The 25,370-nt window shown below is 43.8% G+C and overlaps 1 protein-coding gene and 1 pseudogene across 2 annotated transcripts; both read right to left on the bottom strand.

Annotated features, from left to right (window-relative positions):
• Window positions 1-301: 301 nt before the first annotated feature.
• LOC103639320 (glucan endo-1,3-beta-glucosidase GII-like) lies at window positions 302-1,663 on the bottom strand (annotated as a pseudogene).
• Window positions 1,664-19,051: 17,388 nt separating this feature from the next.
• On the bottom strand, window positions 19,052-24,684 carry LOC100502326 (enolase). 2 transcript variants are annotated; one of them, XM_020543805.3, is made up of 11 exons: window positions 24,091-24,684; window positions 23,675-23,752; window positions 23,459-23,575; window positions 23,208-23,288; window positions 22,738-22,814; window positions 22,519-22,622; window positions 21,045-21,143; window positions 20,847-20,932; window positions 20,696-20,782; window positions 19,487-19,724; window positions 19,052-19,415 (listed from the first exon to the last, which is right to left on the bottom strand). In XM_020543805.3, exons 1-11 carry the CDS (start codon window positions 24,523-24,525, stop codon window positions 19,408-19,410), a joined length of 1,410 nt encoding a protein of 469 aa, XP_020399394.1. In that variant the 5' UTR covers window positions 24,526-24,684; the 3' UTR covers window positions 19,052-19,407. The 2 variants fall into 2 exon arrangements, with proteins under 2 accessions (XP_020399394.1, NP_001350194.1); NM_001363265.1 differs by having other exon boundaries at window positions 19,058-19,415; window positions 19,527-19,724; window positions 24,091-24,616.
• Between the last annotated feature and the right edge of the window lie 686 nt (window positions 24,685-25,370).

Below are 25,370 nucleotides of genomic sequence, written 5' to 3'. Positions count from 1 at the left end.
AGATTTCCTCTCCGACAGGCGACAGGCACTTAAAGTGACAAAATAGCAAATTCCCCGTGGTAAAGGGCCTTTCAATTTTGACTACAAAATTTATAAAAATTAAAGATCGGACCCTATTAAGCACGACCTGTATTTCTATTTATTTTTAAATGAAAATCGATTGAGGGTCTAAACGAACAATGAAGAATCATCTGTATCATGATCCGATACCACCTCTAGGGATATTTTACTGACACAAAAACAATTGGCCAATCACCAATCAAGGAGACAGATCCACAGTCGTTCAATGGTCAAATATAGATTTTTTCCCAAAAGAACCTACTTTCTTTTGTTATAGCTAGCTCATAGCCTGGATTTATTGAAGAGATATATATGGATGCCAGTTACGGTTGTATTTTCTACGGTTATACTCATCGAAGGCGTTAAAAGGTACAACACCTCAATCGTGTATAACTTTCATGTGGAGAAACTAATCTGGTACACTGGTGACTGGTCCGGTCCGTTGAAGAGGCCAAAATGCTTCTCCGTTTCGTCCCCCTGCTTCTTGTCCTCATTGAACATGGCGAATATGTAGGTCTCAAGCGGCCCGGACCTCTTGGGTGTGCCGTTGCCAACGTGGTTGATCAGGTTCTGGTTGTAGGTCCGTGCATTGTCTACAGTCTCGGCGCCGGTGCCTCCGCCGCCGGACGGCCATCCGCTCTCCGACACGACGATGGGCACGCCGGAGCCGCCTTCCTTCTCCATGGCCGAGTACATCGCGTCAGCCATGGCATCGAAGAGGTTGGTGTAGTCCAGTCCGCCGTCGTCGGTCACCACCGTGGTGCTTGGCTGGAACAGCGCGTAGTTGAGGTCGATCGTCCCGGCCGCGTCCCTGTACGCGAAGTAGGGATAGATGTTGGCCAGCAGCGGCGAGCCGACGCCGGCCAGGAACCGGACGATGGGGCCCATGACGGAGGGGTCGGCGAACGCGCCGGTGGACGGCGGCGAGGACGGGGTGGCGAGCACGCTCATCTTCACCGCCGTGGACACCTTGATGTTGCCGAGCCCGGCCGCCGAGAGCGCGTCACTGAGGCTCTGCATGGCCGGGAGGATCTTCTGCGTGTCGCCGCCTTCCACCTCGTTGCCCACGGCGATGTACTTGAAGCTGACGTCGTCCTTGTAAGGCTGCAGGTTGGCCTGAACCCACCCCGGCGCGTCGGAGATGAGGGAGTCGAGGTTGGTCTCGTCGACGATGAGGTCGATGCCCGAGCCGCGGAGGGCTTGTAGAATGGTGGCGTCGGGGGAGTAGATGCGCATCCCGCGATGCCGTTGGACCGATAGAGCTGCACCACGTCGGCCGCCGACGGGAGGCCGTCGCCGTTGGTGCCGTAGCACACGCCGATGGACTGCACCGCTGTGGATCAAATTAAACCCATTCGTCGTGCACGCAGATATCGTGTTAGTGTCTTATTAGTACGTGCGTGTATATATTCAAGATAGTAGATATGCATGCTTACGTACGTGCATGCCGATCTAGATGCCATGCATGTTGTTACCTGTAGGGATGGACGCAAAGATTCCGACGAGCAATGCAGCGGCGGCAAGCATGGACGTGATGCCTTGTCCTGCCATCCTCAATTCGGCGAGTCCAAGACAAAGCGCACTCAACTCTTTCTTGGCGCCCGATGTACGTACTATACTGAGCTGCGCTGACTGTCCTATTTATAGTACATGAGAAGCTCAGGTGGTTGTGAACATATTTGTACTGATGTATTTTAGACCGACAATACTAGAGATCAGTAGAAAAATTTATTTGTACAGGCGGGTAACTGAGAACCCCGGAAAAATCGTTTTTCGCTGGCGGTCGGACTAAGAAAATCGTCAGCGAAAATCTTTTTTAGGAAACATAAAATATGTTTTAAAAATAGCAAAAAAAAATATTTTCGTGTAAAATTTGCAGCTACACGGCCGGTGGAATCAAACCCCGCAACCTCTTCTCGCTCATAGCCCCCTCTATTACTTTGTCTATCACTTACTTAGTGTTTATATTGCATTTTTGTTGCTCGCATATTAAAACTATCTGAGTATAAATTAACTATCTGAGTCTGTAAACAAATTTAAATGAAAAAGTTGTCAACTACAAAGTTACATAACTTTTAAAGTTCTACAACTTTATTTTGATACTTTTTCCATCTGAGGTCGTTTATAAAATTTGCATTTTAAATTTGACAAATTTAGATGCAAATTTTTAAAGCCAAAATGATTTCAAATAAAAAAGTTGTCAACTACAAAGATTCATAATTTTTAGAGATCTATAACTTTTATGTTCATGATTTTTTCATACAAGATCATTTGAAAAACTTAAAAAAAGGATAAAAATAATTTCTAGTGACCACTAGAAATAGTATTTTCGCTTGATAACTGAAACTGTCAATAAAAATTAAACTCCGCCACAGGTTTTGAACATTTTCTACTAGCGTGCAAATCAAGTTCGGCAAGAGACTGGTCCACTTCTGCATTCCAAATTGCCCTTGGCGTACGTCGTCGGTTTCATGCTGAACACACAGGTATGCATGCACAATCGAGGTCATCGGTCCACTAATAGTCAATTACCCACACATATTTGTATGAACGCACATGGAAGGCCACATATTTTGTGGTTGAAGTCGCGGTGTGAGCATCTTGTCGCAAATATTTTTTTTTCTAATTACAATATTTTTATATTTAACCAATTTATTTAAACAAATATCAAATAAGTATGGTGCCAAACAAATAATAATCGATTAATCATGAAACATATTTTTATATTATCTAAATGTTTGGTTATGTTGATAATATTACGTATAAACTAGGCCAAATTTAAAAAAAAATACTTAAAATAAAAATAGAACTGCATTTTTTGGACTATGGTAGTATATTCGTCCATGGCCACATATATAGTCTTGTTGTTTTCGCATGGTCTTGCAGGAAACAACAATTGTGGCATTGTCACGCCTGTGGAATTCCACCACTCATACGCATGACTTAGTTGACAGAGTAGTCAACGATTGTTGAACAACGCGTTGTATGTACACTAGAGGCCAGAATGTAGTACCGTAGAGGTAACGCCACACACGTAGTAGTTCGGCCTGGTCCGAATGTGGAAACGAAGGAGACGCCCCTTGCCGTCGTCCGCCCGTTCGTTTGATTCAAATCTATATCGGTTGTGTTCTACAGTATTTTTTGTCTATGAATTATAGTTGTAGTAGTCCGAATAACTCGTTTTAATCTGAAGCAAACAAACTCTATATAAGATATAAAAACTAAAAAAATTTAAAGTCTTAAAAGACACTCGAGTTTGAAGCAGTCCCCACATTTTGCGCGGCTCTTGACCACGCGCATGCCACGTGTGTCCTTGACCTCGGATCCTAAGCTCTTTCTCCAACTTGCTTTTGAACCTCAGTCGTGTCCGCCCGTCCTTCAGCCGCTCCCAAACCTAACTACACAGGCAGCCACTACTCTTGCATCGGGTCGTGCTTAGACCAAGGCCGAGGCCCACGGACGGGTACGAACCCGGCCCATTTAAGCAGGCACGAAATGGCTCGTTAACAGGCTCAAAACCACGACCTTGCTTCAGACTCCAGTCCTCACTCCTCATGCTTGTATTCACGGGCCTAAATACGAAATCCCATTTTGCTAAACCCTAAAACAGTCCCACTCGCCCACTCCCCCAGCCCCCAGCACCCAGCCCCCACTCGTCATCTCGGCTATCCAGCCGCCGCCCCTAGCCCTCAGCCGCAGTCGTCCTGCCCCTAAGCCCAAGCGCGCGGCCAGGCGAGGAGGCGGCCAGGCCCTAGTGTGGCCAGGCGCGGAGGCAGCCAGGCCCCAGCGGCCAGCGGCCCATCAGCCGTGGCGCCACCTCCATGGCCACCGGACCCACCTACTGTCGCTGAGACGGCCGAAGCAGCCCCCCATGCTCCTCTCCGACCTCGAGGACATGGAGTTTCGCTTTCTCCCCGACCACCTTTGCGTCTGTGTGTCCCTGCTCCTGCTGCTACCGACGACCAACTCGAGTCGTCCACCATTTCTATGGATGGGAACTCGAATCGAATCGACAATAACACCAACCAAACATATGCTGATCCTCTAACTTTGAGTTCCACTGATCGCGATAATGCTTTGGATGCAGCTACATGTGGTACAAGTACAGCTGCGACGACATCGACGACGACAACAAGTACCGCAAGCACAGAGACTATATGCCACAAGCGCGGCCGCAAGAGCACCTCCAATGTATGGAATGACTTTGAGTAATTGTTCAAGGACATAAATGGTAAGAAGGTTACGTATGCTGCTAAATGCCTTTACTGCAAGTCTCAACTTACTGCTTCTTCAACTGCTGGTACTTGTCATTTGAAACGGCATTGTATTACTTGTGCATCTAAAACTCAATGTGCTGCTAAGACTCAATCTTTGATTCAGTTTAATGTTGATGGTTCTATTCGTTCATGGGACTATAATCCTAATATTGCTCGTACTTGGACCATCAGTTCGGAGTCTGTTTTTAGTCTAGCTGGCGGGTTGATTGAGGAGAGAAGGCGATCTCTAACAAGTGAAATGGTGGAGATTCTGACTTGCTTAAAAGATTGGCAGTAGGAGAGAGTCGGGAGCAGCACAACATTGCGTCTGGTGACCGTTGGCGCGGGCCACGCGTCGCCCGCTGATTGCGATGTCGACCGTTAGCTTGGGCGTGGCTGGCTCACCGGACAGTCCGATGCACACCGGACAGTTCGATGAATTATAGTCGTGACTCCTCCGAGTTTTCCCGAGAGCAGCGAGTCCGGTGCACCGCAGGCTGGTGCAAGTCTGGCTGGACACATCCAACCTTCTTCAATCCAATCTCATTTGATTTGACAAGGTTCCTAACACTTAGAGGAATATGTTAGTACCAAATCCAATTCACTAAGGCTAGAGTCATACCTTGATTCTTGATTTGCATATCTTTGATACTTAGCACATATCAACCAAAACATTATGTGTTGGGCATCTAATCACCAAAATATTTATAGAAATGGCCCAAGGGCATATTTCCCTTTCATTACTGCTAACCGTTGCGATTTTAGTCGTTGATGTGCAGGGGCGGACCGTTCGGACCAGGGGCGTGGACCGTTCGCGGGTGGCAGAAAGGGGCAATGGCTAGGAAGTGGTTGGCGACTATAAATACAACCCCAACCACCTCCATGCAACACATCCAAGCATTCTACTCACACATATTCAATACAAGGCCAAGCAATCCATTCCAAGACACATTAAAAGCTTCCAAACCTCCCCAAGTACCACAATTGAGACAAGTGATCATTAGTGATTAGTGACTTGAGAGAGTGTGATTCGTGTTTCATTTGTTGCTCTTGTTGCTTGGCTTTTAATCGTTCTATCTTCATATCCTTCTAAACTCTCTAGTGACTTGTAAAGCTAGCAAGAGACACCTAAGTGTGTCGTGATCCTTGCAGGGCCTTAGTGATCCTTGAGATTAAGAAGAAGCACTAAACCAGTCTTAGTGAACGCTTGAGAGAGGGAAAGGGTTGAAAAAGACCCAGCCTCCGTGGCCTCCTCAACGGAGAGTAGGTTCATTGGAACCGAACCTCAGGAAATAAATCGTTGTGTTCATTTGTGTTGATCATTACCTTATGATTTGATTCTTCCTCTCCCCTCTCTCTAAGTTCTCTTGCTTACAATCTTTTTGAGTTAGCTCCCAAAGTCATCCGCATCGATTGAGCAACTCATAGCAAGAAGAACTATCTTCCGCACTCCAATTTTGTTATTACTTATTTCTAATCCTAACCCCGGTTGAAGTTTGTGTTTAAAGTTTATAATTTTCAGGTTTCGCCTATTCACCCCACCTCTAGGCGACTTTTAATTGGTATCGGAGCCTGTTACTTCATTAGAGTCTAACAACTCGAAGTGATGTCGGGAGAGCACGACAAAAAGGAGTTAATCACCGGGGAAAAGCTCGGATCTTTGGGGAAGAAGTATGAAGGCAAGACTCCATCAAAGGAGGCCAACGTATTCGGCGACAAGCACAAGGAGTATAAGGAAGAATTCGTCGGCTCCATCAAATCACACAAGAATGGTGAAAGGGAATTAGGCTTACACCTAAGTCCTAAATAATTTTGGTGGTTGAATTGCCCAACACAAATAATTAGGACTAACTAGTTTGCTCTAGTGTATAAGTTATACAGGTGTCAAAGGTTCACAACAAGCCAATTAAAAGGACCAAAGTTGGGTTCAAAATAGAGAGCTAAAGGCAACCGAAGGCACCTCTGGTCTGGGGGCACCGGACTGTCCGGTGCACCACCGGACAGTGTCCGGTGCACCAGAGGACTCCAACTCAAACTTGCCACCTTCGGGAATTTCTGGAGGCACTCCGCTATAATTCACTGGACAGTCCGGTGTACACCGGACAGTGTCCGGTGCTCCAAGGAAGAGCTGCCTCAGGAACTCGCCAGCCTCGGGAAAATCACACTATAATTCACCGGACATGTCCGGTGTACACCGGACTGTCCGGTGTACACCGGACTGTCCGGTGCAACAGCGGGGCAACGGCTACTTCGCGCCAACGGTCGCCTGCAACAGCATTTAATGCGCGCCAGAAGCGCGCAGAAGTCAGGCACGCGCGCGCTGGCACACCGGACATTGAACAGTACATGTCCGGTGTGCACCAGACATCCAGGCGGGCCCAGAAGACAGAATCTCCAACAGTCGGAATCCAACGGCATTGGTGACGTGGCTGGCGCACCGGACTGTCCGGTGCACCATACGACAGACAGCCTCCACCAACGGTCATGTTTGGTGATTGGGGCTATAAATACCCCAACCACCCCACCATTCATTGCATCCAAGTCTTCCACTTCTCAACCACTTACAAGAGCTGGGCATTCAATTCTAGACACACCAAAGAGATCAAATCCTCTCCAATTCCACACAAGGCTTTAGTGATTAGCGAGAGAGATTTGTCGTGTTCTTTTGAGCTCTTGCGCTTGGATTGCTTCTTTTCTTTCTCACTTGTTCTTGTGATCAAAACTCCATTGTAATCAAGGCAAGAGGCACCAATTGTGTGGTGGCCCTTGCGGGGAAGTTTTGTTCCCTGTTTTGATTTGAGAAGAGAAGCTCACTCGGTCTGAGGGACCGTTTGAGAGAGGGAAGGGTTGAAAGAGACCCGGTCTTTGTGGCCTCCTCAACGGGGAGTAGGTTTGAGAGAACCGAACCTCGGTAAAACAAATCCACGTGTCTCACTTCATTATTCGCTTGCGATTTGTTTTCACACCCTCTCTCTCGGACTCGTTTTTATTTCTAACGCTAACCCGGCTTGTAGTTGTGTTTATATTTGTAAATTTCAGTTTCGCCCTGTTCACCCCCCCCCTCTAGGCGACTATCAATTGGTATCAGAGCCCGGTGCTTCATTAGAGCCTAACCGCTCGAAGTGATGTCAGGAGATCACGCCAAGAAGGAGATGGAGACCGGCGAAAAGCCCACTACAAGCCATGGGAGCACTTCATCGGAAGAGTCCCGCACCAAGAGAAAGGAGAAGAAGAACTCCTCCAAAGGGAAGGAGAAGAAGTCTTCTTCACACCAAAAGGAGAAGAAGGAGAAATCCTCTTCTCACAAGACGCGTCGGAGTGGGGACAAGAAAAAGAGGATGAGGAAAGTGGTCTACTACGAGACCGATTCTTCATCGCCATCCACCTCCGGCTCCGACGCGGCATCTGTCACTTCTAAGCGCCAAGAGCGCAAGAAGTATAGTAAGATCCCCCTACGCTACCCTCGCATTTCCAAACATACACCTTTGCTTTCCGTCCCATTAGGCAAACCACCAACATTTGATGGTGAAGATTACGCTAGGTGGAGTGATTTAATGCGATTTCATCTAACCTCACTCCACAAAAGCATATGGGATGTTGTTGAGTTTGGTGCACAGGTACCATCCGTAGGGGATGAAGACTATGATGAGGACGAAGTGGCCGAAATCGAGCACTTCAACTCTCAAACTACAACCATACTCCTCGCCTCTCTAAGCAAGGAGGAATATAACAAGGTGCAAGGGTTGAAGAATGCAAAGGAGATTTGGGATCTACTCAAGACCGCGCACGACTCACCAAGATCACCAAACAGGAAACGATCGAGGGGGAGCTCGGTCGCTTCCGTCTTCGCCAAGGGGAAGAGCCACAAGATATGTACAACCGGCTCAAAACCTTGGTGAACCAAGTGCGCAACCTCGGGAGCAAGAAATGGGATGACCACGAGGTGGTTAAGGTTATTCTTAGATCACTCATCTTCCTTAACCCCACTCAAGTTCAATTAATTCGTGGTAATCCTAGATACACACTAATGACCCCCGAGGAAGTTATCGGGAATTTTGTGAGCTTTGAATGTATGATCAAGGGCTCAAAGAAGATCAACGAGCTTGATGATCCCTCCACGTCCGAAGCACAACCGGTGGCATTCAAGGCGACGGAGGAGAAAAAGGAGGAGTCTACACCAAGTAGACAACCAATCGACGCTTCAAAGCTCGACAACGAGGAGATGGCTTTAATCATCAAAAGCTTTCGCCAAATCCTCAAGCAACGGAAGGGGAAGGATTACAAATCCCGTTCCAAGAAGGTTTGCTACAAGTGTGGTAAGCCCGGTCACTTTATTGCTAAATGTCCATTATCAAGTGACAGTGACAGGGATAACGACAAGAAGGGCAAGAGGAGAGAAAAGAAGAGGTACCACAAGAAGAGGGGCGGCGATGCCCACGTATGCCGCGAGTGGGACTCCGACGAGAGCTCCACCGACTCCTCCGACGACGAGGACGCCGCCAACGTCGCTGTCACCAAGGGACTCCTCTTCCCCAACGTCGGCCACAAGTGCCTCATGGCAAAGGACGGCAAAAGGAAGAAGGTTAAATCTAAATCCTCCACTAGATATGAGTCCTCTAGTGATGATAATGCTAGTGATGAGGAAGATAATTTGTGTACCCTTTTTGCCAACCTCAACATGGAACAAAAGGAAAAATTAAATGAATTAATTAGTGCTATTCATGAAAAGGGTGACCTTTTGGATTCTCAAGAGGACCTCCTAATTAAGGAAAATAAGAAACATGTTAAGGTTAAAAATGCTTATGCCCTAGAAATTGAGAAATGTGAAAAATTATCTAGTGAGCTAAGCACTTGCCATGAGACAATAGACAACCTTAGAAATGAAAATGCTAATTTGTTAGCTAAGGTTGATTCTCATGTTTGTAATGTTTCAATTACCAATTCTAGAAATAATGATGATAATTTACTTGCTAGAATTGAAGAATTGGACATTTCTCTTGCTAGCCTTAGGATTGAAAATGAAAAATTGCTTGCTAAGGCTAAAGATTTTGATGCTTGCAATGCTACTATTTCCGACCTTAGAACAAAGAATGACATGCTACATGCTAAGGTTGTAGAATTGAAATCGTGCAAACCATCTACATCTATTGTTGAGCATGTATCTATTTGTACTAGATGTAGAGATATTGATGTTAATGCTATTCATGATCACATGACTTTAATTAAACAGCAAAATGATCATATAGCAAAACTAGATGCTAAAATTGTCGAGCATAACTTAGAAAATGAAAATTTTAAATTTGCTAGAAGTATGCTCTATAGTGGGAGACGCCCTGACATCAAGGATGGCATTGGCTTCCAAAGGGGAGACAATGTTAAACTTAATGCCCCTCCTAAAAGATTGTCTAACTTTGTTAAGGGCAAGGCTCCCATGCCTCAGGATAACGAGGGTTACATTTTATACCCTGCCGGTAATCCTGAGGACAAAATTAGGAGAATTCACTCTAGGAAGTCTCACTCTGGCCCTAACCATGCTTTTATGTATAAGGGTGAGACATCTAGCTCTAGGCAACCAACCCATGCTAAGTTGCCTAAGAAGAAAACTCCTAGTGTATCAAATGATCATGACATTTCTTTTAAAACTTTTGATGCATCTTATGTTTTGACTAACAAATCCGGCAAAGTAGTTGCCAAGTTTGTTGGGGGCAAACACAAGGGCTCCAAAACTTGTGTTTGGGTACCCAAAGTTCTTGTTTCTAATGCCAAAGGACCCAAAACCGTTTGGGTACCTAAAGTCAAGAACTAAAATTGTTTTGTAGGTTTATGCATCCGGGGGCTCAAGTTGGATCATCGATAGCGGGTGCACAAACCACATGACAGGGGAGAAAAGGATGTTCTCCTCCTACGAGAAAAACCAAGATCCCCAACGAGCTATCACATTCGGGGATGGAAATCAAGGTTTGGTCAAAGGTCTTGGTAAAATAGCTATATCTTCTGACCATTCTATTTCCAATGTCTTTCTTGTAGATTCATTAGATTATAATTTGCTTTCTGTATCTCAATTATGCAAAATGGGCTACAACTGTCTCTTTACTGATGTAGGTGTCACTGTCTTTAGAAGAAGTGATGATTCAATAGCATTTAAGGGTGTGTTAGAGGGTCAGCTATACTTAGTAGATTTTGATAGAGCTGAACTCGACACATGCTTAATTGCTAAGACTAACATGGGTTGGCTCTGGCACCGCCGACTAGCCCATGTTGGGATGAAGAATCTTCACAAGCTTCTAAAGGGAGAACACATTTTAGGACTAACAAATGTTCATTTTGAGAAAGACAGGATTTGTAGCGCATGCCAAGCAGGAAAGCAAGTTGGTGCCCATCATCCACACAAGAACATCGTGACGACCGACAGGCCGCTTGAGCTACTCCACATGGATCTATTCGGCCCGATTTCTTACATAAGCATCGGCGGGAGTAAGTATTGTCTTGTAATAGTGGATGATTACTCTCGCTTCACTTGGGTATTCTTTTTGCAGGAAAAATCTCAAACCCAAGAGACCTTAAAGGGATTCTTGAGACGGGCTCAAAACGAGTTCGGCTTAAGGATCAAGAAAATTAGAAGCGACAACGGGACGGAGTTCAAGAACTCTCAAATTGAAGGCTTCCTTGAGGAGGAGGGCATCAAGCATGAGTTCTCTTCTCCCTACACGCCACAACAAAATGGTGTAGTGGAGAGGAAGAATCGAACTCTATTGGACATGGCAAGAACCATGCTTGATGAGTACAAGACTTCGGATCGGTTTTGGGCCGAGGCGGTCAACACCGCCTGCTACGCCATCAACCGGTTATATCTTCATCGAATCCTCAAGAAGACATCATATGAACTCCTAAACGGTAAAAAGCCCAACATTTCATATTTTAGAGTCTTTGGTAGCAAATGCTTTATTCTTGTTAAGAGAGGTAGAAAATCTAAATTTGCTCCTAAGACTGTAGAAGGCTTTTTACTAGGGTATGACTCAAACACAAGGGCATATAGAGTCTTTAACAAGTCCACTGGACAAGTTGAAGTTTCTTGTGACGTTGTGTTTGATGAGACTAACGGCTCTCAAGTAGAGCAAGTTGATCTTGATGAGATAGGTGATAAAGAGGCTCCATGCATCGCACTAAGGAACATGTCCATTGGGGATGTGTGCCCTAAGGAATCCGAAAAGCCTCCAAATGCACAAGATCAACCATCCTCCTCCACGCAAGCATCTCCACCAACTCAAGATAAGGATGAGGCTCAAGTTGATGAAGAAGAAGATCAATCAAATGAGCCACCTCAAGATGACGGCATAGATCAAGGGGGAGATGCAAATGATCAAGACAAGGAGGATGAAGAACCAATGCCGCCACACCCAAGAGTCCACCAAGCAATCCAACGAGATCACCCCGTCGACACCATCCTCGGCGACATTAATAAGGGGGTAACCACTAGATCTCGTGTTGCACATTTTTGTGAGCATTACTCTTTTGTTTCCTCTATTGAGCCACACAGGGTAGAGGAAGCACTTCAAGATTCGGATTGGGTGGTGGCGATGCAAGAGGAGCTCAACAACTTCGCTAGGAATGAGGTATGGCATCTAGTTCCACGTCCTAATCAAAATGTTGTAGGAACCAAATGGGTCTTCCGCAACAAGCAAGATGAGCATGGTGTGGTGACAAGGAACAAAGCTCGACTTGTGGCCAAGGGATACTCCCAAGTCGAAGGTTTGGATTTCGGTGAAACCTATGCACCCGTAGCTAGGCTTGAGTCAATTCGCATATTATTAGCCTATGCTACTTACCATGGCTTCAAGCTTTACCAAATGGACGTGAAGAGTGCCTTCCTCAATGGACCAATCAAGGAAGAGGTCTATGTTGAGCAACCTCCCGGCTTTGAAGATAGTGAGTACCCTAACCATGTTTACAAACTCTCTAAGGCGCTTTATGGGCTCAAGCAAGCCCCAAGAGCATGGTATGAATGCCTTAGGGATTTTCTCATCACTAATGAATTCAAAGTCGGACAGGTCGATCCCACTCTATTCACTAAAACTCTTGATAATGACTTGTTTGTATGCCAAATTTATGTTGATGATATTATTTTTGGGTCTACTAATAAGTCTACATGTGAAGAATTTAGTAGGATCATGACACAAAAGTTCGAGATGTCTATGATGGGGGAGTTGAAGTACTTCCTGGGATTTCAAGTGAAGCAACTCCAAGAGGGCACCTTCATTAGCCAAACGAAGTATACTCAAGACATTCTAAACAAATTTGGAATGAAGGATGCTAAGCCCATCAAGACACCCATGGGAACTAATGGGCATCTCGACCTCGACACGGGAGGTAAGTCCGTGGATCAAAAGGTATACCGGTCGATGATAGGTTCTTTACTCTATTTATGTGCATCTCGACCGGATATTATGCTTTCCGTATGCATGTGTGCAAGATTCCAAGCCGACCCTAAGGAAGCTCACCTTACGGCCGTAAAACGAATCTTGAGATATTTGGCTTATACTCCTAAGTTTGGGCTTTGGTATCCTAGGGGATCCACTTTTGATTTAATTGGTTATTCGGATGCCGATTGGGCGGGGTGCAAAATCAATAGAAAGAGCACATCGGGGACTTGCCAGTTCTTGGGAAGATCCTTGGTGTCTTGGGCTTCAAAGAAGCAAAATCCGGTCGCTCTTTCCACCGCCGAAGCCGAGTATATTGCCGCAGGCCATTGTTGCGCGCAATTGCTTTGGATGAGGCAAACCCTGCGGGACTACGGTTACAAATTAACCAAAGTCCCTTTGCTATGTGATAATGAGAGTGCAATCAAGATGGCGGATAATCCCGTCGAACATAGCCGCACTAAACACATAGCCATTCGGTATCATTTTCTTAGGGATCACCAACAAAAGGGAGATATCGAGATTTCTTACATCAACACTAAAGATCAATTAGCTGATATCTTTACCAAGCCTCTTGATGAACAAACTTTTAACAAACTTAGGCATGAGCTAAATATTCTTGATTCTAGGAACTTCTTTTGTTAAATTTGCACACATAGCTCATTTATATACCTTTGATCATGTCTCTTTCATATGCTATGAATAATGTGTTTTCAAGTCCATTTCAAACCAAGTCATAGGTGTATTGAAAGGGAATTGGAATCTTCGGCGAAAACAAAGGCTTCCACTCCGTAACTCATCCTTCGCCATCACTCCAAGCAACTCTCCATTCCTGGGGGAGAAAGCATGAGCACCAAGCAAAAGGACTCCATCTTTGGTATCATCTTCACTCATTTGTTTTTGACCAAAGAGGGAGAAAGTAACACAAGGGCTCTAATGACTCCGTTTTTGGCGATTCATGCCAAAGGGGGAGAAAGTATGAGCCCAAAGCAAAAGGACCGCACCACCACCAATTTCAAAAACTTAGTTTTGCAAAGAGTATTTTCAATTGGTATCTTATTGTGTTCAAAAGGGGGTGAAAGTAGTATTTCAAAAATGATATGTCAAAACCCTCTTGAACACTAAGAGATGGATCTCATTTAGGGGGAGTTTTGTTTAATCAAAGGAAAAGCATTTGAAACAGGGAGAGAAAATTTCAAATCTTAAAAATGCTTTGCAAAATCTTATTCAATTACCTTTGACTATTTGCAAAAGAACTTTGAAAAGGATTTACAAAAGAGTTTGCAAAAACAAAACATGTGGTGCAAGCGTGGTCCAAAATGTTAAAAATAAAGGAGCAATCCATGCATATCTTGTAAGTATTTATATTGGCTCAATTCCAAGCAACCTTTGCACTTACATTATGCAAACTAGTTCAATTATGCACTTCTATATTTGCTTTGGTTTGTGTTGGCATCAATCACCAAAAAGGGGGAGATTGAAAGGGAATTAGGCTTACACCTAAGTCCTAAATAATTTTGGTGGTTGAATTGCCCAACACAAATAATTAGGACTAACTAGTTTGCTCTAGTGTATAAGTTATACAGGTGTCAAAGGTTCACAACAAGCCAATTAAAAGGACCAAAGTTGGGTTCAAAATAGAGAGCTAAAGGCAACCGAAGGCACCTCTGGTCTGGGGGCACCGGACTGTCCGGTGTACACCGGACAGTGTCCGGTGCACCACCGGACAGTGTCCGGTGCACCAGAGGACTCCAACTCAAACTTGCCACCTTCGGGAATTTCTGGAGGCACTCCGCTATAATTCACCGGACTGTCCGGTGTACACCGGATAGTGTCCGGTGTTCCAAGGAAGAGCTGCCTCAGGAACTCGTCAGCCTCGGGAAAATCACACTATAATTCACCGGACATGTCCGGTGTACACCGGACTGTCCGGTGCAACAGCGGGGCAACGGCTACTTCGCGCCAACGGTCGCCTGCAACAGCATTTAATGCGCGCCAGAAGCGCGCAGAAGTCAGGCACGCGCGCGCTGGCACACCGGACATTGAACAGTACATGTCCGGTGTGCACCGGACATCCAGGCGGGCCCAGAAGACAGAAGCTCCAACGGTTGGAATCCAACGGCATTGGTGACGTGGCTGGCGCACCGGACATGTCCGGTGTGCACCGGACTGTCCGGTGCACCATACGACAGACAGCCTCCACCAACGGTCATGTTTGGTGGTTGGGGCTATAAATACCCCAACCACCCCACCATTCATTGCATCCAAGTCTTCCACTTCTCAACCACTTACAAGAGCTAGGCATTCAATTCTAGACACACCAAAGAGATCAAATCCTCTCCAATTCCACACAAGGCTTTAGTGATTAGCGAGAGAGATTTGCCGTGTTCTTTTGAGCTCTTGCGCTTGGATTGCTTCTTTTCTTTCTCACTTGTTCTTGTGATCAAAACTCCATTGTAATCAAGGCAAGAGGCACCAATTGTGTGGTGGCCCTTGCGGGGAAGTTTTGTTCCCGGTTTTGATTTGAGAAGAGAAGCTCACTCGGTCTGAGGGACCGTTTGAGAGAGGGAAGGGTTGAAAGAGACCCGGCCTTTGTGGCCTCCTCAACGGGGAGTAGGTTTGAGAGAACCGAACCTCGGTAAAACAAATCCACGTGTCTCACTTCATTATTCGCTTGCGATTTGTTTTCACGCCCTCTCTCTCGGACTCGTTTTTATTTCTAACACTAACCCGGCTTGTAGTTGTGTTTATATTTGTAAATTTCAGTTTCGCCCTATTCACCCCCCTCTAGGCGACTATCAAATGGCGACAAGAAGAAAAAGAAGATGAAGAAGGTGGTCTGTTACAATACCGACTCATCCACGCCCTCAACCTCCAACGCCGAGTCGACATCTTCAAAGCGCCTAGAGCATAAGTAGAGTAAGATCCCTTTTCGCTATCCTCGCATTCCTAAACGTGCTCCTTAACTTTGCATTTCCTTAGGCAAACCACCATACTTTGATGGTGACTATTATTGTATGTGGAGTGATAAAATGAGGCACCATCTAACCTCACTCCACGAAAGCATTTGGGATATTGTTAAGTTTGGAGCGCAGGCACCACAACTGGGCGATAGGACTATGACTTCGATGAGGCCGCTCAAGTGAGGCACTTCAACTCCCAAGCCACCTCCATACTCCTCGCTTCCTTGTGTAGAGAGGAGTACAACAAGGTGCAAGGGTTGAAAAGTGCTAAAGAAATTTGGGACGTCCTTAAGACGGCGCACGAAGGGGACGAAGTAACCAAGATCACCAAGCGTGAAACAATCGAGGGAGAACTCGGTCGGTTCGTCCTCAATAAAGGAGAAGAGTCACAAGCCATGTACAACCGGCTCAAGAAAATGGTGAACCAAGTCCGCAACCTCAGGAGCACCAAGTGGGATGACCATAAAATGGTCAAGGTTATTCTAAGATCTCTTGTTTTTCGTAAGCCCACTAAAGTGCAATTAATTCGTGAGAATCCTAGGTATAAGCAAATGTCTCCCCAGGAGGTGATTGGCAAGTTTGTGAGTTTTGAACTTATGGTCAAAGACTCCAAACACATTGTCAACTTGGAGCAAGGTGTCACCTCCACAACTGAGGTGCAACCCGTTGCATTCAAAGCAACGGAAGAAAAGAAGGAAGAGCCTACACCAACCAATAGGCTCAGCTTCCGGCAAATCCTCAAGCAAAGAAAGGGGGGGGAATACAAACCCCACTCCAAGAGGGTTTGCTACCGATGTGGTAAGTCCGGGCACTATATTGCTAAATGTCCATATGCAAGTGATAGTGACAGAGACGACGACAAAAAAGGGAATAAGAAGATGGAGAAGAAGAAGTACTATAACAAGAAGAAAGGTGGCGAGGCGCACATAGGAAGGGAGTGTGACTCCGACGAGAGCTCCACCAACTCCTCCTCCGACGAGGACGTCGCCAATATCGCCATCAACAAGGGTCTTCTCTTCTCCAACATCGTCCACAAGTGTCTTATGGCCAAGGAGGGCAAAAAGAAGAAGGTATACTCTAGAGACACCCCCAAATATACTACGTCCGATGATGAGGGTAGCTCTAGTGAAAAGAATGATGTTTTGTCTTCTCTTTTGCAAACCTTACCATAGAACAAAAGGAGAAATCAATGAATTAATAAAAACCATTAACGAGAAGGATGAAATCTTGGAATGCCAAGAAGATCTACTCATTAAGGAAAACAAAAAATTTGTTAAGCTAAAAGATGCTTTTGCTCTTAAAGTTGAAAAATGCAAAATTTTGACTAAAGAGCTAAATACAAGCAATGATTCAATTTCTTGTCTCAAATCTGAAAATGCTAGTTTAATTGCTAAGATTGAGGAATTGAATGCTTGTCGTGTCCCTACATCTACCATTGAGCATGTTACTATTTGCATTAGATGTACAGATGTTGATGTTAATTCTATGAACGATCACCTTGCTAAGATTAAAGAACAAAATGATCACATCGCTAAGTTGAATGCCAAAATTGTCGAGAATGAACTTGAAAATGAAATTTTAAAGTTTGGACGAAGTATGCTTTACAATGGGAGACGCGGTGGCATTAAGGATAGAATTGGCTTCTAACGTGGGAACCAAAACAACATCAAACTTAATGCCCATAGAAACAAGATTCCCAACTTTGTTAAGGGTAAGGCTCACATAGTGCAAGATAGAGAAGGTTACATTTTATACCCTGAAAACTATCTTGAGCATAAGATTAAAAGAATTTATGCTAAGAAATCTCATCATGTTGTTCATCATGCTTATATTTACAGAAATGAGGCTTCTAGCTCTAGGCATACAACTCATGTTAAGATGCCTAAGAAAAAGATTGTTGATGCTTCAAATGAACATAACATTTCATTTAAGACCTTTGATGCATCATTTGTTCTTACTAACAAATCAGCCAAAGTAGTTGCCAAATATATTAGGGGCAAGCGCAAGAGTCCAAAGACTTGTGTTTGGGTACCCAAGGTGCTTGTTTCTAATGTGAAATGACCCAAGACCGTTTGAGTACCTTAGGACAAAGCCTAAATTTGTGTTGTAAGTTTATGCATCCGGTGGGACATGTTGGATAATCGACAGCGGGTGCACAGACCACATGACAGGGAGAAAAGAATGTTCTCCTCATATGAGAAAAATGGTGATCCACAAAGAGCAATCACATTCGGGGCTGGGAATCAAGGTTTGGTCAAAGGATTGTGTAAAATTGTTATATCACTTGACCATTCCATTTCTAATGTATTTCTTCTAGAATCTCTAGGTTACAACTTGCTCTCTGTATCTCAATTATGCAAAATGGGCTACAACTATTTATTTACTGATGTTGATGTTACCGTCTTTAGAAAAAAATGATGATTCACTAGCTTTTAAGAGAGTGTTAGATGGTCAGCTATATTTAGTTGATTTCACTGATAATAATGTTGAACTAGACACTTGCCTAATTGCTAAAACTAATATGGATTGGCTCTGGCATCGCCGACTTGCTCATGTTGGGATGAAGAATCTTCACAAGCTTCTAAAGGGGAAAGACATTTTAGGACTAACCAATGTTCATTTTGAGAAAGATATGATTTGTATCGTATGCCAAGCAGGGAAGCAGGTTGGAGTTCATCATCCATACAAGAACATCATGAAGACCAAAAGGTCACTTGAGCTACTCCACATGGATCTATTCAGTCTGATTGCTTACAGAAGCATCGGCGGGAGTAAGTATTGTCTTGTAATTGTAGATTATTATTCTCGCTTCACTTGGATGTTCTTTTTGCAAGAAAAAACACAAACCCAGAAAATCTTAAAGAAATTCTTGACACATACTCAAAATGAATTCGGATTGAGAATAAAAAGATTAGAAGCGACAATGAAACGAAGTTAAAAAAACTCTCAAATTAAAAGATTTCTTGAGGACGAGTGCATCAAATATGATTGCTCTTCTCTCTACACCTCTCAACAAAACGGTGTTGTGAAAAGAAAGAATATAACTCTTATTAATATGGCAAGGACCATACTTAAAGAATACAACACATTGGATCGATTTTGAGTAGAAGAGATTAACACCGCTTGCTATTCCCTCAAAATTATCATATAATAGCTACTAAAAATCAATTACATGAGGGTCCGATGGGCCAGCGGCCGTGTGCCTTTTATTCTTGAACTGTTTCTGAAAAAAAAAATCTATCCAAACACTAAAATGAGAGACAGAGGAGACCTCTGTTCCATTGGCTGAATCCGGCGATCTCCCTTGTCTCTCACGTCGATGGCGATAAATAGCTATCGCCGGCGGTCACGAGTGTTACAGTTCAGTATCCATGTTTATAACCCATGCTATACATAAATTAAACAAATCCAAGTTGAAGAAAACAAAAGATGTAAACCCCACCAGTGCATCCACTATATGTATGTTCAACAACAATTGCCATCATCTAGTAAAAAATGGTACATTTCACCACCCTATTTCCATATACTTGCCGAGGACGAACTCACGCAATTGGACAAGAAAACAAAGAAAAGCTAAGTGGCTACATACGAAGGCGGATCAATATTTCCAATTCTCCCCGCAACTCAAACGATACCACAGATCAGCTCGTGTTGACTGTTCTCCAATTCTCCCCTGCATAGACGCCTTCACTTCCAAGTTCTCCCTCGATTCTAAGCAGCTGCAAAGACAACATTGCAAGATTACCAAAAGTCAGCTGTATTCATGGTTGTGTGTACGCTGTGTACTCACCTAGAAATAGAAATGTAAAGGATCCAACAGACAGAAAAACCTGATTGTAATTAGTGAGACACTCTCCACGGCAGGGGGCACCGGCTTTGATCTGTCCGGCTGAAGCACCAACAGCCAGGTCAGCAATGAAAGAATCTTCAGTGTCTCCCGACCTATGTGACACCATCACACCCCAATGAGCATCCTTTGCCTGCTTCACAACCTCTATGGCCTCAGTGACAGTGCCCACTTGATTTGCCTGCATATATAAAAACCTTATGGACAAACTAAACATGACATGAAACACAAAAGGGCATACTAAAGGCCTGTTTGGTAGGCTCTCCCAGACGCCACACCGCGCCACACTCTGGTGTGGCGCTCAAATCGGCCGCCGCACCTTAGGCGTGGTGCGGCGCCGTAGGTGCCAGTCCAAACAGCCCCTAAGAGCCCCTAAGGAATATAGAAACTTTGCAGGCAGTGGTATGTTTCCTACCCAAACCTATGAAATAATCGTGTTCAAAATAGAGGATCAACAGAACCATATACGAACTTTAGAAGTTGCAGGCAGTGGTATGTTTCCTGCCCAAACCTATGAAATAACCGTGTTCGAAATAGAGCATTAATAGAACCATATATGAACAAAACCGTATGTGAACTTTAGGAGACAAAGGGCATACAGACTAGTACTGTAGGCTCCATGTGCGATCAGGAGAAGGGATAAACCGAGTCAAGCCTTCCCCGCAAATGCGGAGAGACGAAATCTGTGACCTGCTGACTCGGTGGGACAACTCTTACCACTGCACCTGCACCAGGCCTTCCCTTCTTAGGGGAGCAAGGGTGTAATGAAAATACATGTGCAATATGCCTAGAGGTTCCATCCAACTAGTTTAATTGCAAGTTTCTCACTTTCAGCAAATTCAAGTAATATGTGGATGATAAATTGTTTTACTGTTTCTGAGTAAACACAACACATGTTCTATATAAATAAACTTACACCTCAACTCATACTACACAAAGCTTCATTTATAATGAACATTGAGAAGGAAGAGTAGGTCTTCAATAAAAAATAAGTGTTTGCATCCAAATGTTGTCAAATAAAGCATGCCTAATTCCAGAGTTACATGTCATGTGGTACTGTCAATTGTCACTCTTGAACCACTCCAATAGCATGGATATATAACACAAACTAGCCCAATAAGAAAGAATTTATATGGATGACTTGATACTTGCCTTGAGAACAAGAGCGTTGCAAGTGTACTCATTAACTGCCCGCTTAATGCGTTCAGGATCAGACATCAACAAGTCATCCCCTGCAACCTGTACACATTCATATCATGAGCTACTGACAAACTATAGCGGAAAGTTTAAGAAGAAAAAACACCTGGCACAGCTCTAGAGTGGTCAATTTTTTTGAGTGCTCCCAGTCATCTTTATCGAAGGGCTGTTCAATGGAGACAAGTGGGTACTCTAGTGCACAAAGTGGAGGGAAGAAATCAGTGAACGTGTGTTTATAAGGTTCATAAAACTAAAATATGTACAAGAAAAAGAAAGATAATGGCAACCCACAATTCAGGGATACCTGAACAAAGCTGGCTATAGATCTCAATCATATCATCAGCAGTTTTAAAGTTCTGCCCTGATTTCTTTGTTGATTTGAACTCCAGGTCATATTTCTTTCCTGCAGAGAGTTGAGTGAACTTGGCCATGAGCTAACTCATTCAGATAGCAAATACAAAAAATCCAAATGCATTGACTATAAAATCAACTATTGTTCAACAACAACATAGCCTTTTAGTCCCAAGCAAGTTGGGGTAGGCTAGAGTTGAAACCCAACAAGATGTCACCAAAAGGGAAAGAGAGAGAAAGGGGAGGAAAAAAGCTTTTGAGAGCACTAAAAGGGAAAAGGCCTAAATCACGGTTCGGGCACGTGGATAGCTTCTTTCCAAGCACTTCTATCTAAACACAACTCCATTGAGATATTACATTCCTTCAACTCCATTAGAATCAACTATTGTTCAAGCCCGCTATTTCTAAGGTTCAAGAATGTACTACTGGTCATCTGGATGCAAATAGAGTATGTAGCAACAAGGTTACAAGATTCCTGCTATGTGGTTCTGATAGCATGCTTTCAATAGCAGTAGCTGGTTCTGGTGTTTGGTAGCAACAATATACAAACAGATGAGAGCGTGGACAAAATGAGGCATAAATAAATGGATAGAGGCCTGAAAAGTGAAGACTCTAAGGGTGTGTTTGGTTCAGCTGTGAGTTGTGTAAAAACTGATGTGAGAAAAAAATGAAAGTCATTTGGTTCAAACTGCTGTGAGACCCTGTGAGTTGTCCATTGTAAGCAAACTATATATTGTTTATATACAATTTGTCTAACTATATCTCTTAATCAATATATCTAATTAAAAACAGATTTCACATTTGGGTTCCTGATATTTTTATAAATAAAACAAATTTACAATTCCATTATTAATTTTTTATTTCAATTATTATAACCCTTAATTATTTTTAATCCTATTTTAGTTTCTATTTGAAGGGCGGGCCTGGTGCAGCGGTATAGCCTACCACCTGTAACGGGAAGGCCCCGGGTTCAAGCCCCAGCCTCTGCATATTATGCAGGTAAGGCTTGGCGGTTAAAGATACCCTTCCCCAGACCCCGCACAGTGCGGAAAGCCTATGGCACTGGGTACACCCCTATTTTAGTTTCTATTTGTCGCATCTGTTTATTAATGTAACTTGGATAAGCAACAAAAGCAGAGTCCAAGCTATTTTCAAATTTGTACTACAGGAAAACTATTTTTTCAAAGCAGCTGCGGAAAAGTTGAACCACTTTGGTTCAGCTTCTGCTTTTCAAACAAACCCTGAAACATAAGTGTTTCAATGTTGTATAGTAAGCAAGGAATTCTTCCATCAAACACAACCAGAGCAGCAGAATGATTACAACCTATCACCAAATTTTATAGTCCATTTGATATTTTTATTCAGAGAGTTAAGTTTTGAACATTTACATAGTCCATGCATAGGCAATGCACTTCTTTTCTAGTTACCTGTACAAAAATCAGTGGCAGCAACATCAATTGCCAATTTTATTCTTCCATTATATCCAGCCCTCTCTATTGCCGCAATGACAAGATCCAGGCCTTCAGATATGCTGAACATCAATAAAACAACATAGATATGACATAATGAAATTCATATGTAGGTCCCTAATAGGGAAAACAATAAATGCTTGATATCAGAAAATAGTAAATTATTTTCTTACTTGCCTGGAAATATTTGGAGCAAACCCACCATGATCTCCAATGTTGCAGCTGTCTGAGCCATATTTCTCCAAAATAACATCCTATAAAAGTAACTAGTAAGTAAATATCTACAAAAGTGAGCAAACCTTTCTGGCGATCTGAAGGCAAAATTTGTAAGAGCTAAGATGTTCATAATGTCAGTACTTTGCCTCAACGAATATGACCAATATGAGCTACAAATCAGGCTGTGATAGCCCCTAACACATGCAGAATATTACCCGACTAATTTGAATATTACTTTCTATTACTCCATGGTGAAATTTAGCTAAAGTAAATGCTATTAACCTAGACACTAGCGTACACCTAGACACATGATTATTTCCAACAGTTTGATGAACATATTGAACCCAAGTATAACTGTATAAGTGGACAACAACACTTATGTGGCTAACATATAGATGCATCCAACACAGAATGTTAGACATGAAGGCTACCTTGAGATGATGATAGGTCTCAGAACCCATCTGCATTGCTTCTTCAAAGTTCTTAGCACCAATAGGAAGGATCATAATTTCCTACAAATAAGAAAGGTTTATAATTACTCCAGAACATGAAAAATTATCTATCTTAATATATTTCTGTTTAGGAAAAAGATGACTCGAGTGGACAAAATATGAGAATAATGCCTTCAACTTCCAAGATTCTAAAGGTCAACTTCCAAGATTCTAAAGGTTTGGAGGTATACTTGAATGGGAAGACCATTTCCAGCATGCTTTCCACCATTAATGACTGTAATTGCAGGTACAGGAAGAGTTGTAGCGCTTTTGCCAACAAGATTCGCTATATGCTTGTAGAGTGGAACCTGCACGGCAACAAGCATCCAATGATCCAACAGTAAGAATTTTGTGTGGTGACACGACACATTTATCAAATTATGATGATTTTAGCAGAAAAATAGCACCTCTTTTTCAGCAGCACCAGCTTTGCAAGCTGCAATTGACACTGCCAGCATAGCATTTGCTCCAACTCCAAGCTCAGCCTGCATTTCATACAATATCACAGCTATTTCCATTTGGACAAAAAAATCTATTTGCTAGAAATAAGGGAACAAAATCCAGTGCAAAAAAATTGTGGCAGCAGTGGTAAGTGGAAACACAACTAGACAGTACAAAGAATAGCATTATTTCTGAACGGTCAAATATGACCAAAATAATTAGTGCCACATACTGCCACTAAATTGGCTGTACCAATGTAAAGTATTGCTTGAGCATATGGCGCCATCAGTTGTTTGTGTACACTGTATAGCATGGGTTTGGCAATGCAGAATTCAGAGAAAAACACGCAGATGGGGGAAAGGGACAAGATCTCCGAGTGCACCTTGTGGCGCGCCTTGTTCAAGTCCATGATAGCCTGGTCGATCTGCGACTGCTCCTGCGGATCCATCCCAACGAGCGCCTCCGATACCTTGTCATTGATCATCCGCACCGAGTCGGCGACCACCTTGGCGAGTATCTTCCGCCTCTCGGCGGCCCCGGCCGCGTCGGCGGCGGCGCCCTCGAGCGCGCCCGAGCCGGCCGCGGATGCTCGGTGTATGGCCTTGTTGGTGTGCAACTCAACCTCGACAGCCGGCGCGCCGTGCCCGTCAAGGATCTGGCGCGCCCGAACCCTCGTGATCACGGCGGGCGCCGCCCGCCGCATGTGGCCCGCGATGAAGAGCACCGGGTCGGGGGCCTTGGCGCGGACCGCCGCGTTCACGGCCTCCTCGATCTTGCGCGAGAGCAGGTGCTTCTCCAGGTACTCCTGCACCGACATGGCTGCACGGCGGTGGAAATTTTCCTCTCCTCACGACCTCACCTCCACGGTTCCCCACGACTCCGCCGTATCGAGGTGCTTGCGGTGAGACCTGAACTAGGAAGACGAGACACAGGGAAAGGTCAGTGTGCACGCGTTGGTCCTGTTTGATGTTGGGCTGAATTCTCAATTTCCGGCACAAAGCCCAGGACTTCGTTCAATCTGAAAGAGAGACCGCCAGCGAAAGGGCGTAGGAGAGCCTCGGCAGCAGGTTTAAATTCGACTTTCTGTACAAGCGAATATCTATACGTATCTAATTGATTGTGTATTTAGGCATGTATAGTAAAGAGAAATGATTCTAAAAACACAATAGATAAATAAGAGACTTTATTTTACGATGGAGTGTCTATAAATATAGTATATTAATAAATACAGAAGTAAATGTGTATATACAACATCGGATCAATATAACAGACGGTAAATTTATACAATGGAAAGTGAGTAGACTATTGCTACTTGAGTCGTCTCTTTTGCAAATGGTCCCTTTAAACACCTCGAGAGTCTCTACATTAAACACCACTGTATATATCCTTATAATTATTATACAACTGCTATAGATAAAGACTATAGACGAAATAAATTACAGTTTATAAATAAACACTAAATCAACTATAGAAATTTCTATATTTCACATTCGTTTTACAGGTCTCACTGGGTTTGACGCCTAATTCATATGACGTATAACATTTGACACCAAGATTGTGAATTTCTCCGGTTTATGAGATTTTCACCTCTTTCCCATTTTTTTCTAAAAAAATTGCTTCCCATGGAAACTGACCAAAATGCTTCTCTCTTCGTTCTCTAAA

This window comes from Zea mays, chromosome 9, assembly GCF_902167145.1.
Source record: "Zea mays cultivar B73 chromosome 9, Zm-B73-REFERENCE-NAM-5.0, whole genome shotgun sequence".
In the NCBI taxonomy this organism is placed as follows: Eukaryota; Viridiplantae; Streptophyta; class Magnoliopsida; order Poales; family Poaceae; genus Zea; species Zea mays.
Note: the sequence above shows the minus strand (reverse complement) of the source record. Positions and strands in the feature narration are given on the sequence as shown.

Coding starts and splice junctions, on each gene's coding strand:
- LOC100502326 (NM_001363265.1), bottom strand. CDS start 24,525: ATGTCGGTGCAGGAGTACCTGGAGAAGCACCTGCTCTCGCGCAAGATC. Junction 20,933..21,044: donor CTATAGCCAGCTTTGTTCAG/GTATCCCTGAAT, acceptor TTTGTGCACTAG/AGTACCCACTTGTCTCCATT. Junction 19,416..19,526: donor GTCTCACTAATTACAATCAG/GTTTTTCTGTCT, acceptor TTGTCTTTGCAG/CTGCTTAGAATCGAGGGAGA.